A 20104-nucleotide genomic window follows, 5' to 3' on the forward strand; every position below is an offset into this window, starting at 1 on the left:
CGAAGACAGCTGGGATAGGCTCCAGCAACCCCGTATGATGACTGAACTTAAATAGTGTAAGTTGTCTCTAAAACATCCTACATCCTGTCTCAAGTGCCCTGATGAATATGGCATGTCTTTGCTAATAGCTTTGTGCTATACTTGCCCCCCCCCAGGTCTAAAACGTGATGAATCAGTTCACTTGTGCAGGGCTACTTTAATATCAATTGGTCTAGCAGAGTCTACCCAGCCTGTCATACGCGTGTATGCATATTTGATGAACATCTTGACAGTTTAATCAGCTCCGTCTCCAAGGAGGAAGAAGGAAGTCCTGGTCTCACATCACCTGGCGGCAGCGACGTCCCTCATGCTTTCGTCCGGGCGAATGTGTGCGTGCAGACGGCCGCTTAGTTCAGACTAAAATAAAGAAAGCCGTTAATTACATTCAAACTTCAGTCCTTCCCTTTTCACACAGACTATTTGTAATTCTTTCAAATTTGGGACCCGTCTTACAGAAGCATAGACGTCATGTTGCATAGAGGCTATATTTAGCAATTGGAAATATGTATATATTCATAACATCTATTCACTACAAACATGTTTTCTATCTTTTCTCTTCAGGTCTACGTAAATAGATCATCCAGGAAGGAAGTGATGCTCTCAACGGCTCTTTTGACCTGTTAGTTCCATTGGACTGGGACACACCCTTTCCAGTACTTTACCTGCCACTCATTGGTGGGCTGCATGGGAATCACACCTCAGCCTTCCTCCAGTCTTCCTCTTCATTATGCCTATATACTGTATGTTTTGCTCAGTATTTGTATTGCATTCTGTGCAGCGCTGCTATGGTCTTCCCAACGTTCCCGGTCTGGGTCTTGGTGCTACAGTGGTTTTGCATGTCATTGCTGATTTGGGCTGGATTACAGCGAAGTCAGCGGAATGAAGAAACCATTGTGCGCCGCCTGTTTACGTGAGGCAGGGGTCTGGGTGCGTACGTACGCAGCAGAGCAGGAAAAAGGAAGCCAGTCTGCGAGGACGTGAATCCGAAATAGCCGATGTAAATAATGCAGCGAGGAAAGGAAATGAGAACGCTCAAGTTATGGCATGCAGGTTTTCATAGTTTTATTTCTATCGTCTTAAGTTTGTGATGATTTTCACAAATTCTCACAAGTCATCGTCACTGAAGTGTCGGGTTTCCGTGTTTGGCATAGTGCTGGAAGCTGTGCATGGAATTATTATACAAGCTCCTCATATTAATATTCAATTAGCAATTAGCTACACCTTAGTACTGTCCAATACCAGGTCAACACTTGGCGTCCGGGGTCTTAAGCCTGTTTTGTCAGCAATGTGCTGCTCCAAGACTGACAGGGAAATAAAATGTTAGTCGTTGTTGTGGTGGGGGGCCAGGATCCCTTGATGGCCCCCTTCCTTGTAGCTGTAATGCCTACTGAATGGTTAAATATCATACTTAGATCTGATGATGTCACACCAACATGGAGACCCATGGGTCATACCTCCCCAAAGGAAAGCACTTTTCATTGGTCATGTTAAATACGCTAAAAGTCATTTTAGGGGGAGACAAATCCACTGTGTTAGCTCAGAGACCAGGGTTCAATCCCACCCTCGGCCATCTCTGTGTGGAGTTTGCATGTTCTCCCCGTGCATGCGTGGGTTTTCTCCGGGTACTCCGGTTTCCTCCCACATTCCAAAAACATGCTAGGTTAATTAGCCACTCCAAATTGTCCATAGGTATGAATGTGAGTGTGAATGGTTGTTTGTCTATATGTGCCCTGGGATTGGCTGGCCACCAGTCCAGGGTGTACGCCGCCTCTCGCCTGAAGTCAGCTGGGATAGGCTCCAGCACGCCCGCGACCCTGGTGAGGATAAGCGGTAGAAAATGAATGAATGAATGAACAAATCCACTGTTGCCTTACTGCCCTCTGGTGTTTATAGTGTCCATATGCAAGGATTATAGGTTTTTTTGTATTTTTTTTTTTTTAATCAGTGTTGTTTTTTGAATAAATTGCATCTCAAAATAAGATGCAATAGCAAAGGAAATGCAATTTTTTTCTTATTCTCTTTTTAGTATCTTTTTTTTCTCTTGGCCACTAAAGCGCTCTGGTCTATTTTTAGTATCTACATCTAAATAGCTGGTCAGATTCCAGTAATATTCTCACTGCCAGGTGGTCTGAAACGGTGAAGTGGATTGGATGTGAGCGGTCAAACCTAATGTCTCCAAAGGTGGTTTTGAACCGACACCCAGTTGACAATAATACTCAGTATGAAAGAAATGTTACCAAGTCTCAAAATAGCATCCCTGGAATAGTTTAAAACTCTTCCACTGAAAACGATGGCACATCTATGTTCATATTTCTTTTTCTTCGTATAAAAAGTGTTCCATTTGGTGCCCAGTGTTCCCAATATGTGATCTGTGTATATTCCTTTTCCAGAACTGTGCTCAATAAAGCAATTATTTCACTGATCTGCTGTCAAACTCCATATAGTTTAGCATAGATAATATTTAGTAAATGTTGCCAAAACCTGCAACCCTCAAAGGAAAACCAAAAGAGAAAAAGTCAAAGTCTTTGATGCAGGAAGTGGATGGAACCCCACCTCCGCACTCTCAGGACATGAAGGCACGGACGCTGCCTCTGATGATGGCTCTGCAGATGGGGCAATGGCGCAGGCTGGCGGCGCAGTCGCCACACACCACCAGATGACCGCAGGGGATGAAGACGATGGACACCAGCTTGTCCATGCACACCTTGCAGGTCCTCTCCTCCTGCAGCTGCCTCAGAAGCTCCTCGGGACTGGGCTCCCTCCCTGATGGAACTACGAGAGACACAGGAAGTTTGTTTTGATTGACGTCGGAACTTGACGGACTGAACATCAGCAGCTTTGGCCTCTGACCTTTCTCTCTCAGAGGCGTTAGGGTCCCCACAATACCAGCACCCGTGCCTTGACCCTCACCGGGCTCTGGTAAACATGACGTAATGGAGAAGATGTTATGATTCAGGCATAAGCCATGGTTAGTTATTTACGTCAACGGCTCTTTGATGAACATTCAGCATTTGTCAAACTGTTGATGGTGGATGAAACTGTCCTTCGTCAGGTTGGTACTTGAATCGTGGATTGGAATCCTAACTTAGGTAGGTTCGTTTATTGACGTTTGTGGGTTGAGGGCATCCTACATGCTAGGTTAATTGGCCACTCCAAATTGTCCATGGTATGAATGTGAGTGTGAATGGTTGTTTGTCTATATGTGCCCTGTGATTGGCTGGCCACCAGTCCAGGGTGTACCCCACCTCTCGCCCAAAGACAGCTGGGATAGGCTCCAGCACCCCCGCACAACCTTGTGAGGATAAGCGGTAGAAAATGAATGAATGAACATCGTTTAGCCCCCAGTAGTCCATATAAGGTCTGAGGGTCTTACTTCCTGCCCCCACGGTGAACCAGAAGGGGTCAAAGCATTGCTGTCTTTTAATATGCAGTGGTAAGAAAAAGTTTGGGCACCCCTGATCATTTTTTAAGATTGTCCTTTATAAGGACTGGTTGCTGGGATCAGCTATACCAGCTACATAACAAATACCACTAAAATAAATGAATAATAATAAATAACAAATCTAGCAATTGATAAAATGGTAAATTTTAATATCATTTTGTGAATTATTGTCCAAAAAATTGTGCAATGATTCCACGTATTACATGAATATGAGCCAAGCGGTCTAGATGTTCGTCATGTCTGTTTAGAATCTGGTGGTTGGTGGCTTCGAACCAGTTTATCTTTCAAAACCAGACACCTTTTGGAACTGACAGCTTCTGGAAATATTTGTCATGGAGTTTCATCGCTGTCGATAATACTCCAATTTAGTTTGATCATTTGTTTGATCCTGGTAGCCTCCACACTGGAAGTGGTGTCATTTTGGATCCTGTTCTTTAAAGCAGAGATTCCCTATTCAAATCTGGTTAGCAGTTCTTCAAATTTGGCCTCATAATCAGTTTCTAGGTCATAAAACTCGGGTACAAATACCCAAAAATACCCAGGACTGAATGAGGATATTGGTTACACTGTGTTATTTTTTTACAGGCTGCTCCATTTCTCTGATTTTGTGTTTGGGGTTAACACTGCCATCTGGTGGTGGTATGCCCATATAGGTGTCTTTTCCACTATGATAGCGCTCTTGATGGTGGAGAGGTCCTATTGGTGGAACATCTGAACATCATGGTGGAATATCCAAAGTCAGCTGGGATAGGCTCCAGCATCCCCCCCTCACAACCATAATATATAATAAGTATAGAAAATAGATGGATGAGAACTTGTGACTTCTACACTTTTTAGTTGTAGCGTTCTTCTTTAACTATTTTTAGATTACTTCCTGTAGTTGGTAGGATGTAGCGTGTGCTGAATCCGTGTTATTAGATTATATTGTTCTGTATTGTCAGCCCCCCCCCATCTTGTCTCCCGTTCCTTTGATGACCTCTTTGCATCGACTTGGATGTAAAATTATTTGACTTTCTAGTGATGAACTTGTTTCCCTGTGCTGTCCACCCCGCCCCGGTCTAGATATGAATGAATGTAGTAAATATTAAAAAAAAAAAAAACTCCAAAAAACAAATAAGGAAGAAGAAGCGGGATATAACTTTCCCACTTTTGGACAGATTTAGTAGAGATACTCAATAGTTTTAGGCCACCATTAAATGTATACAAGTACACACAATGTACACAAGCTCTGCAACCATCCTGTCCAGTGGACAGTGATCAATTATATCATAATCATTATTACATTATTAATTTGTCTATTATTATCATTGACCCTGTACATGATAATGTTATAGATTTTGACAATTTCTTTAACTCTGTGATTTCTGTAACGTTTTACATTAAAATGTAATCCAAAAAAAAATCTAGTGTTCAGATATGTTTGACAGCCATACGCAGAACTCGGCCCGACCCTTGGATTACAAAGTTTATAGTGTGTGTAAACCACTCAATGCGCGGTTCCAATCCTGCCTTGCACACCACCACTTCCTTGTTACGTTTCTTAACATACACAGCAGCAATGCAATGGTTCTGTCTGATTAGCTTCCGGCTCGAAACGGGAAATATGGTTTGACCTCGCAAGACACCCGTAGAGCCAACAAATTACAAACACAGTTCTTTTTGTCACCCACACATCAGAAAAATCCCGAAGATCACCCGTCTTTGCTTATACTGACACTCCTATTTCCACACGATAGTCTGAAATCTAAGGGATGTTACCTCTGCTCTGCCTGTCCTCCTCTTCCGCCTGCAGCACATCACTGACCAGATCAGACACATGAAAGTAGTGTTGGCCTGTCAAAAGGTACTTGGTCTGGACTAGACTCTCTACCAGGCTGGCTTCAAAGCCCATCTGGAGCACTGTCTGCACCACAGGGGAGAGCATGGCTGACGACGTTGCCAAACTCCCCACCAGATCTGGGAGATGAAAGAAAACAGCCAGGTATTTTCCAAACTGCAAATTCATTTGAAAACATTTACAACACAAATTAAATGTCCGCATGGAGGGTCTCCCCTGGGGCAAACAGACATTTTGCCCCCTTCGCCCACTAAAGACAAACACTCTGGAGCCGCAAAACATCAGCTAAAAAAAACATCTTATCAAAGGATGATGAATCTAGAAGTATGTGTGCATGTCTACCAGATGCCAACTATACTAGCTGTGAAGTTCTTTTGTGCTAAAGCTAGCCTGCACATGAAAAGGCCGAGAAGATCATCAAACACGCCTTATTAACTCAATTCCTAAGATGTTCTTGAGTTTTATCTCACATTTCAAATATTTACAGGAGCTTGTCAGGATAGGTTGATAACCTTTCAATCAAATACGACTCACGACTAAACCCGGTTGGATCTTAGGAACAACAATAGACGTTATATTCCAGTGGGATCGATGGAAGTACTTGACTTGGTTGCAAATGTTTCTTGGCTTCTTTACCCATTTCAGTTGAATGCCTATAGACGACATTTTTAGGACCACTTCGGCATATTCAAGTGACAATTTTGACCAACTGGTTGCTGGTGGGATGCCGGCATCGTTCCATAAACATGCTAGGTTAATCGGCGACTCCATATTGTCTATAGGTATGAATGTGAGTGTGAATGGTTGTTTGTCTATATGTGCCCTGTGATTGGCTGGCCACCGGTCCAGGGTGTACCCCACCTCTCGCCCGAAATCAGCTGGGATAGGCTCCAGCATGCCCGCGACCCTCATGAGAATAAGTGATACAGAAGATGGATGGATGTCCAGTCATTCAAATCCCCGTCCGGTGTCTTTGGCGCCCAAAGCACACAACCCACAAGACGAGGTTGAGCCTCATAACAGTGTTTGAAGCACAGGCGACAGGAGAACACGTTCAAGTCACTCCTCCAATGTCTCACATTCATTTGCTAGAAGGGGAGCTAAGGAGAATTTGGCGGTTTTGGCTGCACAACAAAAAAATCTCAAAAGGAAACCATGCTTTGGAGGAGGAAGAGGAAATGTTGCACAAAGCACACTGGGCATGGAAATGCCAAGGAAATGGAAAATTTCCTCGTTATAGAAGCAGAAATCCTGATTGGTAGGACATCACAACATAAGGTCACAAACACACCTGATATGATGCAACAACGACGTGGTCTCATTGAGCTGCAAATGCATCCAATGCAACCAATCCCACACAGCATCAGAATGTGTTCATAGGAATTGTGGGACCAGAAAAAGACACATCACTGGACATTATTCCAGTTATTCCAAAATGAAATTACATCACTCCGCCATAAAGAGAGAGCACTGTAATGGCCACTCATTAAAAAACAGGAAGTACATAAGAGCACTCCAGGAGTACAATCTCTTCCTGCGTGGATGCTGCAATGACATGGAAGATGTGCAGTACCTTCATGACCTCGACACCCCATCTAACATGCTGGATGGACATTATAAAGAAGTTGCTTTATAAGATGAGAGACGTGTGGAGGAGCTACGTCTACACTTGTAGGAGGAACACCTTGTTCATGGACGTTACAAAGTTTGTTGAAAAACAAGTAAATATCCTCGCTGACCGCCATTGTATATCATGTGGAGAGAAACTGACACATGACACACACTGGGGGGGCGCACAGTTGGAGAAGATGGCGCACAAGGACAAGATAGGCTTCAGTTGGCCGTCTGTGTAAAGGATCATCAGCAAGGAATACCGGAAGAGGATCTCCTCAAGCACCCGACTGTGCTGCCACAAAGACATTGTGAAGAACTCCGAGAGGAACATCAAAGTGTCTGTGGACAACACCTTGGCCTCAAGTGACCTTACAGGGGCTGGGAAGCAGAACTGCAAGCTACTCAATGTGCTAGTCCAGTTCAAGACAAAAAACCATATACATTGATTCTTTCCTGGACCAAGACAACAGCGAAAGAGGAAAACACGGTGCTGTGACAGGAAGGACCAAAAGTGTCAAAGACCTCTTGATCACCATTGAGATCAGGCAGCGGATGGAGAGGAAGAAGCCCGTCGTCCGCAAGGCCGAGCTAGTGAACATGGAGGCAATTACAGATAATTCTAAGTGGAAGTAATTCTTCATTAACGTATTGGGCTCCAGTTTCGTAGACCAGGCGCCAATGGGGTGTGGCCAATGCAATTTGCAAATTTCATCAGCAACGCAGTCTGGTGCAGCGCTGCGCACCCACGCCTCCATCCCTCCCACCGGCGCCAGTGGCAAAGGGGCGATCTAGCTTGTGAAGAAGCAGCTCTGGTAAAACAAGCTTATTCACTTTGTTCTATAAATAAATATTCAAAAAGAGGCCATTTTGATTTTTTAAAAGTATCTCTCACAAGAAAAGAGAGACCCCTGGGTGAGTGTTGAAAATACGTATTTTTAGGAATTTTTTTGGTATGTACATTATTTACAATTTTTCACCATTCTTGTCGGTTTTGGATCGTACCACCCCACATACACGCTCTATACTGTACTGCTTTACTGTGGATCTCCTTGAATGTATTAGAATTCCTTTTATTGCATCCAAACTTTATTCATAGAGCGTCCTAATTACTGCAAACAACTGATTTGAAGAGCCAACCAAAGACGGTACCGAGCTGTTGCACGGTACAAATAATTAAATCGTCTGCAGCCTTTTATTTTCGCTCTACCGGGTACATCCTGCCGTACAACCTCAGTTTCCCCCGTTCAAGTAAATAAACATGCCTTTTGTTTTTTTTGTAAATAGCACCCCTTGTTTTTGCAGAAATGACTTACCATTTCTGGAGCCAACCTCTCTCCCCGTGGACGTCTGTGAGCCACCCTGAAGAACAAAATGAAATATTGTGAAATTAATAAATGATAGTTGTTAACGAATCAGGTGCTGCAATAACAGTCTTGGTGCTAAGTGGTTAATGATGATACGTAATGACTGCAGCATGCCAAATTGAAATGAAAAGGTTCTCACCGCAGGCAGAGTGTCTCCCAGATGAAAGTGAGCATCCTGGATGTTGCTAATATATTCCTGCCCTCTTGACTGGATTAGAAACTCACAACTAAAAACAAACAAACAAAGATGTTGTTTTACAATCTGTATAGTACATTTTATTTGAAATGCCATGTTACCGTGGGAACCACTTGGCGTGCTCCTGCCAAGGGTCATCTCCGGGCTCCCAGTTCCTCAGACCTCCATCACAGTAGAAGCACTTGACGTTGTCGCCGTGACCTGATATGAGACAAGAGTAAACATATTTTAGTGCTTTTAGTCACACATTGGATTATACAGATTGAAATAATTGCCAATGACTACTATTTATATATATGAAATAGTTTGTTTTTGTCACCAGGATGACAAGAAAGATTCCACAATACGGTGCTACATTAATATCGTTTCATAACAATTCATATTGTTTTGGCTTTGTGGTGGTCTGTGCAACTTTTGAGCGCTATTCTAGATATACAGTACGTGGAGCGTGCATCAAGATGAGCATCCATGCTGCTTTAGCACCCCCAGCTCAGTCCAGGGTGTTCTCTTGACAACACCATGACTCAGCAGGTCGATTATGAACCCTCACAATGACAGGTCAGTCTAGCAGCGACGAGGTCACGGCTAAATATTACACTGATAATGTTGTATGCGTCATTAGATCATTGACAAAAAGCACCTGTGTAGAAAAATCCAGCTCTGGCAAGAACGTCCGGCTGGACTGAAGCCTCCGTGGGCCAGTTGTGGAAGGTCGTGAGTCTGGAGTCCTCTGCTTCCATCTCGGGGTAAACCGCTTGTCCTGCCGTTCCCTGGTCGTCCATGGTCATCCTCTGGAGTTGGCTCAAAAGCTGTCCGTCCACAGAGTCCGAGAAGCCACCTTGCAGTGGAATGTTTCCCACAGCTCGGCCTCGTATGAAGCTGCAAGTGGGGAAATGCCTCTTGTGCTCGGCGGTGGGGCTGTCCCCGTGTACCCAACATCTTAGAACCCCGCCGCAGCAGAAACACTGGACTTTATCTCCTTGACCTAAAAAGAAGAATCCCGCCTTTGCCAGATCTCCGGATGTGACCGGAGCATCTGTTGGCCAGGTTTGAAATGTTCGAAGCCTCTCGCCTTCTCCACGCATCTGAGGTTCCTCGAGGATGTACAGCATGGTGCTTCTGTCATCTGGCATTCCCGAGCGTGAAGGGATTCCTGTCTGTGTTTGTGCTGTGCCGGGCATCCCTTCTACGGTCCATAGCGGAGCACACACCGAAAGCAAATGAAGCACACACCGCTTCAAATACGGTGTGGTGTGGGGGCCTGGATGGTGGCCTACGGGAAACTACATTCTGGAAAAAACACCCAGTGCTGGAATGTTGCTCATTGGTCCCTCACTCAACAATTGACTAACCATAACCATGGTGCTCCTCCTCTCGGACAAAGACAAACCATGGACAACTTTATAGAGGTTCTCAACTTTTGATGAATCTTGGACCACTTTGTGAATGACATGAGACCTATGGAACACCTACCGCAGAAATAATATTATACGGCTTTACACCCAACATGTATTTTATATATCGAGATTGAATTGTCCTGTGACGCTATTGAGGATAAGCGGCATAGAAAATGATTGGATGGAGTTTTAATTGTCTCATTTTGTATGGCATACACTAAGTATTTGTAAACAATCCAAAAATAAGAACATACACTTAATTGTGGACAAAAAGTAACTGCCATTTATTATAATAATTAAATAAATCTGCTACTACTACTACTACTTCATATATATCTTCTTTTTATCCTTGGTTTACACTTTGGTTTGGGCCAAACCAAATACCTTTCCCTTCACTAAATTGGAATACAGAGTGAACCGTAAGTTTCCATAAACAGGAAAAATAATCATTCATGTTGGACAACTGTTTTATTTATATAATATAATCTATATGATTGTTTTGACAGTTAAAGTATGACAGTTAAATTGTAATGGTGATACTTTTCTTGAGATGCATTATTGCCTTCAAGTGCCCCCAAAAATAGATCTCAAGAGGGAAATTGATAGGAAACAAACAAATACATTCTACATTTTCCAATAGAAAATGTATGGATGGAAACTCCGTCCACCAATTGTACAGTTAATAAGAAACTACTGGAACATGTTGCAGGCCATGAAACTGATAGATGTAATGAATTGATATAGGACTGATATATTCTAAGGAAATATGTTTTGCTTTTTCTACCCATTTACAATGGAAGGTGAACACAGAACAGCTGATAATACGTCAGCGTGTATGAATTTATGTATGCCAAGTCATAGGTAAAGTTTAGCCCCTAGTGGTGACAAGGGGAACTGCAGCCGTGTCTCAAAGCCCGGATGGAGCAGCCATTGGGGAAGTGTACTGGGTTTAAGCGTAACTGAAGAGGGCTCTCTCTTACTGGATTTAAATCGCCAAAGTAAAAAGCAAAGAGGAAAAACACATTCCAGTTCCAAGACAGCCATTCAGTGACCCGTAATCTTTGCTTGAAAACAACCCAAAGGACTTATTTTGGACAGTCTTCGGCCAAGTTTGCAAAGGCGCATAGCGGAGGCGATACAGCTGAGCTACTGGCTACTACACGCTAAGCGGAACTGCTAGCCACATTGCTAACTGGAGCTGTGAAGTACAGCTTGTGGGCTGTGAACTTGCTTTCAGATCACGGAGCTTGAAATCCACTCACCAGGTCAGGCTCGGTGAAAAAACCCAGGGACTTACTTCATGAATTATGTCTGCCGCGAACATTGACCCTCAGGTAGGACGAACGAAATACCTCGGCTGTTGGAGAGCTGGCAAAGCTAGCTAGTCTGCTAACTTTAGCAACCTACGGGCAGGGGAGTGCTCGCAAACCATCTGCGGTAGTAACACCGCACGCAATTTGGATACAATCAGTGAACGTAAATGTGACACATGTCGATGTAGCACAAATGATAACCACTCGGTTCCGTGCAGTGGAACACATGTTTGACACTCACTGACCAAAGCTAACAGTAAAACACTGTTGAAGCTAACTTGCTCAATTCCAGCGTTTCGGCGAAGTTGAAGCATCTAATTCATGTGCTCTTCGTCACACTTCCACGGATGCGTTCGTTTTATTTTGTCAACTTAATTTTCATGCTGTGTTAACTAGTTGCTGGCTAGCTGTGAAAGCCATTTTGCAGGGCTATGCTAGCTAGCCAAGTTATCCGTGAATTAACACTTTGCTTGGTTTGGTGACCTACATGATTAAAGTTGCTCATTACCTCACAAGGTATTAATCAAGCAAAAGTAAAAGAACGGCTCGATCAACTGTATGTGATTAGCCGCCTGAATCCAAAGTCAAGCAGCCTAGAAGAGCAACAAATCAGTAGCATATGTGAATGTACAGTTATTGGCTCCAATCTTTTACTGCATTAAGATAACTTTCTTCCCCTTTCCCCTCCTCTTTTTTCGAATGGGATTGCAGCGATCAAAGGGACAAGCATCTAAAGGTGAGTTAGTGTCAAAAACAGAACATTGATGATTAATGTATTGATGATTGTGGTGGCCTTTATTCTCGAGTGCCTACAGTATGTATGCATTGCATTGAAAGACTGTATGGTTATTTTTTTTAAACAAAGGGTAGGCGTTGACATAAACCCAGGCACTGCACAGCCCGATTGATATTTGCCATATAAAAATTGCCATGTCAGTGCTTATAAACAATCCAGTTTACACATACGCTGTAATACTGTGACAGAAGTAGTCATTTAAAGAGGACCTATTATGCTTTTTCCACGTTTCTGACTGATAAATGTTGTCCATTTATGTTGTCCATCATCTAAATGTTGCTCCATCTATTACTTTTACAATCAGTAACTGTTGCATTTGCTCAATGAAATAAAACCATTACCATCTGAGAAGATCTATACATTTGTAGCTAACATTTCTCAGTTCTGTGAAAAATACAGGGTATCCCAAAAAAGAAAGTAGTTTACAATAATTTCCAGTGTGTACAGTTCTTTTTGGGACACCCTGTATATGTGATTTGTTATCCAAACATGCATTAATACAAAGTTGTTTTGTTGCAGTGCAAAATGGTTCACTACATCAGAAGGAAACTGTCCATGACAATGACTTCGAGCCATATCTCACCAGTCAATCAACTCAGGTAAAGAGACACCAAAGGGGGTGTTATGACCCCACTGCGCACACACACACACACACACACGTGCACACATAATGCAAGTCTGCTCTTTCTCAGAAATAAAAAAGTAAACATTGCATATGAAATAAGACATTATTGGTTACATCAGGAGTGCCCATTACGTCGATTGCGAGGTACCAGTAGATCACGAAGGTCATGCAGTTCCATATAAGGCACTTTGTAGATATTACGTGACCTTAATCTTCCCTCCTGATTTGCTGTTGCTTTACTAAGTCCAAGATTTAAGTGGTGACGAGACGTCTCAAGTTGCACACAGACATGGAACTTTCTGGGGCTGCAACAATTATTTGAATAATTGGAGAACTTCAATTGCAAAAAAAAAAAAAAATTGATGATATCGCTTACGTCACCAGCCCGCATACGTCACCCGCACAAAGGACAAAGAAGGAAGCGGGTCTTTATGGATGCGGGAAGATTGAAGAGGCTCGAGAAAGCGACAAGGCAAATGAAAGAGAAGGAAAACAAAATGACAGAAAATGTGGCTAAAGTTGAACACCTTGACGCGTCTTCTTGTCGTGGCACTTAAATACCACAATAGCAGTCCCCTCGTGATACGCCGTCGCCGCTGTGCAGCAACAATGAAATCCCAGCGTAAAAGCAATTACTGGCTGCTGCTGTGGCTGACGGATAAAAGAATTCTGCGGTGAGATGCACACACCTTTCACATTTGCCACCTATTAAATTTGACAAAAGTTACTTGTTTGATTGCACCATGAATTCCATTGTATTTATATTGTATTTTTCTCATTTAGTACTCGTTGGCTAATTTGTTATTGTATGACTAAATTACTAGTGGTGTCATTGGCTTAAGTTTTTATTGTACTACCTTGATTTCGGCTGTTTTACTTTTTGAAACAATTGTTTTTATTCTGCACGGCGGTCGAGTGGTTAGCACGCAGGCCTCACAGCTAGGAGACCCGAGTTCAATCCCGGCCTCGGCCATCTCTGTGTGGAGTTTGCATGTTCTCCCCGTGCATGCGTGGGTTTTCTCTGGGTACTCTGCGTCAGCCACAGCGGTAGCCAGTGGTTGCTTTCACGCTTGGATTTCATTGTTGCTGCACAGCGGTGACGGCGAATCAGGAAAGGACCGCTATTGTGGTAAAGTGCTGCGTTCCAACGGATACACGTCACCGTGTTTAGCCACATTTTCTGTCTGTTTTTTTTACTTTTTGTTTTCCTTCTCTTTCATTGTCTTTCTCTAGCCTCTTCAATCTCCCTGCAGGATTTCTCAAAGCAGAAAAAAACATTTTGTACATTTTACGTGCTCTAATTATTTTAATAATTGTTGCAGCCGTAATAGAAAAGTGAAAATGCTCACGAGGGTCGCCTATACCAACTGTCTTCGGGCGAGAGGCGGGGTACACCCTGGACTGGTGGCCAGCCAATCACAGGGCACATATAGACAAACAACCATTCACACTCACATTCATACCTACGGACAATTTGGAGTGGCTAATTAACCTAGCATGTTTTTGGAATGTGGGAGGAAACCGGAGTACCCGGAGAACATGCAAACTCCACCCAGAGATGGCCGAGGGTGGAATTGAACTCTGGTCTCCTCGCTGCGTGGCGTGTGTGCTAACCACTCCACCGCTGTGCAGCCTGGATGAAACTTGTTCTTTATTAAAATATGATTATCACTACAATAATGTCTTAAATGTAAACCAAACATAAGATCTCATGCTCATGTTTTTGTTCTGCTCTTCTTTGCTTATGCTTCCAGAACAACAGCTACCAGTCCATCACCGACCCTTACCTTTCCAGTTACTACGCTCCCTCCATCGGCTTTCCATACCCCCTCAATGAGGCTCCGTGGTCCACAGGTGGGGACCCCCCGATTCCGTACCTTACTCCCTATGGACCCTTGAGCAATGGAGACCATCATTTCATGCCGGACACCGTGTTTGGCCAGCCGGGGGGGTTGGGAAGCAGCATTTACCCCCACAGGTTTAATTTCTTCCCAGAGAACCCCGCCTTCTCTGCTTGGGGTACAAGTGGGTCCCAGGGCCAGCAGACTCAAAATTCAGCCTACGGTGGCAGCTACAGCTACCCCCCCAGCTCCCTCGGGGGCACCCTGGTGCCTGACGGCCAGACTGGCTTTCACAGCGACACACTCAGCAAAGCTCCTGGCATGAACAGCCTGGAGCAGGGCATGGTGGGTTTGAAGATCGGAGGGGACGTCACTGGCCCGGGTTCAGGTGTCAAGGCTGTCGGGTCAGTAATCGGGGGGCAAGCTGTTGCAGCCACGGGGAATGGGGCCACGCCCATCGGAATGCCCCCGCCCAAACCCACCTCTTGGGCCGCCATTGCCAGCAAGCCTGCCAAGCCGCAACAGCTAAAAGCGAAGGTGAAGCCAGGGTTGGCCAATCCAGGGGCAGCTCTGCCCCCGCCCCCAATCAAACACAACATGAACATTGGCACCTGGGAAAAGGGACCCGTAACTAAAGTTGCCACGGCCCCGCTGCAGCAACCGCAGCAGCCTCTTGGTCTGCCTCACACGATGCAGCATCAAGCCCCCATGCAGCAAGGACCCATGCAGCCCCCCCCTCATTCGTTGGTACAGCCTCAGATACAACCCATTGCCTTACAGCCTCAGCCCGCCCATCACCAGCACCACCAGCCGCCCCCTCAGCCCTACCAAAACCACACGCAGCCCCTGCAACCTCAGACTCGCTGGGTGGCCCCACGCAACCGCAATCAAGGCTACGGGCAGGGGGGCCTCAACCATGACGGTAGTGGCATGATGGGCATGGTTGGTGGTGGAAACTGTGGCCCCCAAATCTGCTCCAGCCAGGGACCCGGTGTCGAGTCCCATCCGGTGCTGGAGAAGCTTCGTGCCTCCCACAGCTATAACCCGAAGGACTTTGAATGGAACCTGAAGAATGGACGTGTTTTCATCATTAAGAGTTACTCCGAGGACGACATCCATCGCTCCATCAAGTACTCCATCTGGTGCAGCACAGAGCACGGCAACAAGCGACTGGACTCGGCCTTCCGGGCCATGAATGGCAAGGGCCCCGTGTACTTGCTATTTAGTGTCAACGGCAGTGGTCATTTTTGCGGCGTGGCCGAGATGCGCTCACCCGTGGACTACGGCACCAGTGCTGGTGTTTGGGCACAGGACAAGTGGAAGGGCAAGTTTGATGTTGACTGGTTGTTTGTTAAGGATGTTCCTAATAGCCAGCTGCGTCACATCCGCCTGGAGAACAACGACAACAAGCCGGTGACCAACTCCCGCGACACGCAGGAAGTTCCACTGGAGAAGGCCAAACAGGTGCTCAAGATCATCGCCGCCTACAAACACACCACGTCCATCTTTGATGACTTTTCTCACTACGAGAAGAGGCAAGAAGAAGAGGAGGAGGTGCGCAAGGTGGGCGTGCTACCGCTAGTCCAGCATCGATTTTGAACGATATCTTATTGAATAATTAATGCACTGATATTTCGGTTTCTCTCTCAATTTGTTTCCTTTTGTTTTCATAGACTTTTGAACCTGCTCAGATACAGAGCCGCTCTCGGTTGGATCAGGTGAGGAATCTGTATTTTTATTTTTTATTGTTAGTGACGACTTATGTCTTAAAAATCCAATCTTTTCTTTTTTAAATTGTTTTTTTTTGTCATTTCTTCCCCAAACAGGAGCGCCAGAACAGGAATAAACAATAGAGGACGTTTATCTCTGGCTTGATCAAGTTACACTAGGACACAATTGATTTAAGAGACAAGAATATGAAATGCAAACAAACCCTTTGTTTTTTTCCCCAAATTCAGTTCTGGGAATTCGCTGCCATCAAAGCATTTGTTTTTTTTTTCTTTTTTTCTCCCCACCCCCCACCCACACCTGACACATACCTTGTACAGGGATTACAATCTGATTTAATGTAATAAGACCCTCCTTCACCCACTTTAAATTCATTTTTAAAAATTTATTTTACACTTAACATCATGTACTCTCACCACATCTGCCTCCACGCTCTCCTCTTCTCAGCCGTATCAGAGTTTGACTGCATCATGGAGAAAAAACCAATCAGCCAATTTATATTAGAGTACAATCAAGAATGGCCATGTCCTACCCCATTTGTCCACGTGGTGGCAGCATTGCCAGGTTTTACAAGTTTAACTGTGCCAACAGGGTTGGAGCATCCCAAAGGCAATGTACTACAAGGAACTGTACGACAATAAAACTTCAATAATTTATCTATTTTTCATTCATATTGACAAAATCTCTATTTTTATTTTTTGGTTTACTACTGACAGCTTTCGTTTCAGAAACTTGGTTTCTGCAGGCTTTTATTTTCCTCGGATGATTAATGAACCGCTAACACCGACACTGCTGGAAAAATCAGGGATAGCGTGACGCCACACAAAACTGGAGACAATTCAGAAGAGGATTTGCAAAGACCTCTTGGAATGAACCAGGACCGTCACGCTTTTAAATCATAAAACTGTACTCCCAACATCCTTCACCTCTGCTTTCTTTTCATATTTGTCTCCAACAGTGCTTGTGTTGCGCAACCCAGTTTTCATGAAACGTGGCATCCTCCATTTTAGATTTTTACATCTTGTCGTGATATTTGCTGCATCAGAGGAGTTGCTATACTTGCTGTTTTTCTTTTTGTTCCACAAAAATTGCATCGGTGCGGGGAGAGCTCACTTTGTTTTTCTTGTTTGCCACCATTTTGTCTTAATCTTGTTGTTTTTGTTTCCCTTCTGAACTTGGGTTGCTAAGTCTCATGTTGTTTGTAATGTAAAGCTTTAACGTAGGAACCTATATAATCATGGAGAAAGCCTAAAAATGTATAACCTAGTAATAACTGTAACTGATTTACTATTGCGTAACAAAAAATGAATGAAAACTGGTTTATGTGTCTCTTTTGGTGGTCTGTTTGCTCTACGGTCTGAATTGAATGCATATGATACACGAGGTAGAACTGTACGGGGAATCTTCTGGTTCTGACTGTTGGAGCCAATATACAGTAGTGTCACTAAGGGGTTAACTACAGTCAGACCGTGGCGTTCGTACGACTCGGGTTTTGGTAAACATTTCTACTAGAGTTTTGCCTCTGTTTTCAGGGTTTTCCTACAATATTGCATTTACTGTTTGCCCTGTACTGTATCGTTTTGCGGAATCAAATGCCCAAACAAAGCACCCTACGCCTTGCAACCTTGCTGACTCGCACTTTGTGCATTTTTAACCCACCATGTGGGCCAAAAATTTGGGATGCCACTAATGTTATTTTAAAAAGGTGAGAAACACTATTAAATTTGATTTCTCCAGGATGTCCGTGAACACCACATCCTAATTGTTTGGCATTATTTTCTGCATGTAAAATTAAAATTAATCTCTATTAAATGTATTTTTTAATATTCTTGGGTGCCTGGAACGTATTAATTGGATCGACATTGCGGGGATTTCTTAGGGAACAATTGCCGTTTTGGTTTTGGTTTGATCTTTTGGAAAGAATTGATGAAAACCAAGGTTCCACTAACACAGGTCTTACTTGGATAAAGTTGCTTACTCATGTCAGGGTTATGATTGTGGTGTAGTCTGGTGTGCAGACATGTGATGTTGCAGTTTCACCTGGCCGGTCAAGTCTTCTTTCCACAGGAGCTGACGTGTGGACAGCATCGCGTCCACGCCCGTCTTCCCATGTCAGTCATCACATTGATCCCAGCTACGTACATGATCTTGTGGCTCAGGAGGTAGGGAGCGTCATCCAGTAATTGGCGTGTCGGCGGTCGGAATCTCAGGCGGTAGAGAAGGTCGTCCGGTAATGGGAGGGTTGGCGGTTTAAATCCCAGTTCCTCCATCCTAGTCAGTGCTGTTCCTTGGGCACTACACTTCACCCGTTTTACTCCGTTAAACATTGAGACCAATTTCACTGTACATTATCATAAAGTTGAATGAATAAACACTCTTCATATATTTGCTTCAACGGCTTGAGTCGCGGTGGTGCCGAGGGAGGGGTTGTTTTTGTTGAGATGCTTAAGGGTGCCACCAGGCGTAGTCATTAAGGTCATTAGCTGCTTGTGCACTCGGATTGATGTACACGTTAATGACATACCAGAGAGTTTCTGCTGCCAAAGCGAAATGTCAAGATGAGCCATGAGTGGATGGAATACAAATATTCAATAGGAAATGAAAATTATCTTCTGGACCACAACTGCACTTCAAAAAATGCATTTTTTTTTTATGATATAAGAAATCAAGCCTTAATGAACTGTTTATTCAGAAATGAGTTGGTAGTCTCACTTTGCAGTAAAACACAAAAATACAGTAGTTACTGAGGAACTAGAGGTTAGGCTTGGGTAGGTTCGTTTATTAACTACTGCGATTTTTATGACCTTATTGTGAAGTGTGACGATTTAATCTTGATAATCTTGATCCGTTCGGTACATGTACACGGTTCTGATACCTTTGACACCTAAAATAAGCAAGTACAACACATAGCAAAGTCAAGAACGTGCAACGACACCTGGAATTTTGTTGGAATAAGCATGAATCTAAAGTTACAGGTTGGTAAATTACTGGCATTTTTTTTTTAATTCCTAAAAAGTTACGTCTTAAAAAAAAAACACAATGTGCTCATTTCCAGGTCCGCTTTGTCTGTGTCCCTCGTGTGGAGGAGCTGTCCGAGGTGCTGAGAGCTGCTGCCTTTGGGGTCAGTTTTGTAAGTGAAATGTTTTTTTTTTACGTTTTTAAAATGTGACTATGAAAATCCTGGAAATTACGCCCCTAGTTTTCAAATCTAAGACTTTTGGTGGGTTTTTTTGTTTTATTTATTTTTTTAGAAAATAATGACAGCAACATGCAAGTGATTATGTGCAGCTTTATTAGCCAAATTAGTACAAAATGTACACTCTTGTCATAAAAGCATTACATGTATTCACAATCGTCTTGTCATAGGATTTATGCTGATATAAAAACGTTTTGTTTAAAGCCCATTTCCCTACAAGATGTCATTGTGATTGTCATTACTCTAGCAATACGCAGCTCTTATAAATAAAAAGAGCACAATAGTAATAGCTGATAATGTCAGTTTTATTTCAGATATTTCAGAGATTTTTTTGTTGAAATGTAAAACCAAATCCCTCCATTGTGTGTGCACTGCTAGGTAAAGGCCAGCAGGTGGCATCTAATGGCTTCATTCTCTGCACTGACTCCAATGCTCTTCACCACTGCAGTCTTCTCACATTGAACCCCTCCAAGGTTCCTGTGTGTAGGCCTCAGCTTGAGAGCATCACAGTGAAGGTAGGGTGGAGCTGCTGGCCTACTTTTGCATTGGAAATCATTCATAATGAAATACTCCAGCTCCTGCTTTTTGAATATTTTAGCAGCGATAGGGATTAAGTTATAGGGAATCAAGCATCAGTGCACACACGGAATAAGACAGAACGCTTATTAAGATTCATATATGACAAAAAAATAAATAAATACAAGATAACATTTCAA

General features: G+C 43.6%; 3 protein-coding genes across 8 annotated transcripts in view; 2 read left to right on the top strand and 1 right to left on the bottom strand.

Annotated features, from left to right (window-relative positions):
• Positions 1-1448, top strand: part of nkain4 (sodium/potassium transporting ATPase interacting 4) — a 33030-nt gene extending 31582 nt beyond the window's left edge. For both annotated transcript variants that reach the window (XM_058050924.1, XM_058050925.1), the window contains one exon: positions 601-1448. In XM_058050924.1, the coding sequence (XP_057906907.1) occupies positions 601-610 (10 nt within the window). In that variant the 3' untranslated portion in view covers positions 611-1448. The remainder of the gene's footprint in view (positions 1-600) is intronic.
• Positions 242-11586, bottom strand: birc7 (baculoviral IAP repeat containing 7). 5 transcript variants are annotated; one of them, XM_058050920.1, is made up of 8 exons: positions 9133-11584; positions 8594-8693; positions 8436-8523; positions 8246-8291; positions 5240-5437; positions 2890-2955; positions 2593-2811; positions 242-396 (listed from the first exon to the last, which is right to left on the bottom strand). In XM_058050920.1, the coding sequence occupies exons 1-7, from the start codon at positions 9671-9673 to the stop codon at positions 2603-2605; spliced, it is 1248 nt and encodes a 415-aa protein (XP_057906903.1). In that variant the 5' UTR covers positions 9674-11584; the 3' UTR covers positions 242-396; positions 2593-2602. The 5 variants fall into 5 exon arrangements, with proteins under 5 accessions (XP_057906903.1, XP_057906902.1, XP_057906901.1 ...); XM_058050919.1 differs by lacking the exon at positions 242-396 and adding an exon at positions 1057-1853 and having other exon boundaries at positions 9133-11527; XM_058050918.1 differs by lacking the exon at positions 242-396 and having other exon boundaries at positions 1057-2811; positions 9133-11526.
• LOC131104114 (YTH domain-containing family protein 1-like) lies at positions 10772-17510 on the top strand. Its single transcript, XM_058050917.1, has 6 exons — positions 10772-11223; positions 11914-11938; positions 12518-12597; positions 14378-16027; positions 16138-16182; positions 16291-17510. The coding sequence occupies exons 1-6, from the start codon at positions 11197-11199 to the stop codon at positions 16315-16317; spliced, it is 1854 nt and encodes a 617-aa protein (XP_057906900.1). The 5' UTR covers positions 10772-11196; the 3' UTR covers positions 16318-17510.
• Positions 17511-20104: the final 2594 nt, after the last annotated feature.

The sequence above is a fragment of the Doryrhamphus excisus genome, chromosome 16 (assembly GCF_030265055.1).
Source record: "Doryrhamphus excisus isolate RoL2022-K1 chromosome 16, RoL_Dexc_1.0, whole genome shotgun sequence".
In the NCBI taxonomy this organism is placed as follows: Eukaryota; Metazoa; Chordata; class Actinopteri; order Syngnathiformes; family Syngnathidae; genus Doryrhamphus; species Doryrhamphus excisus.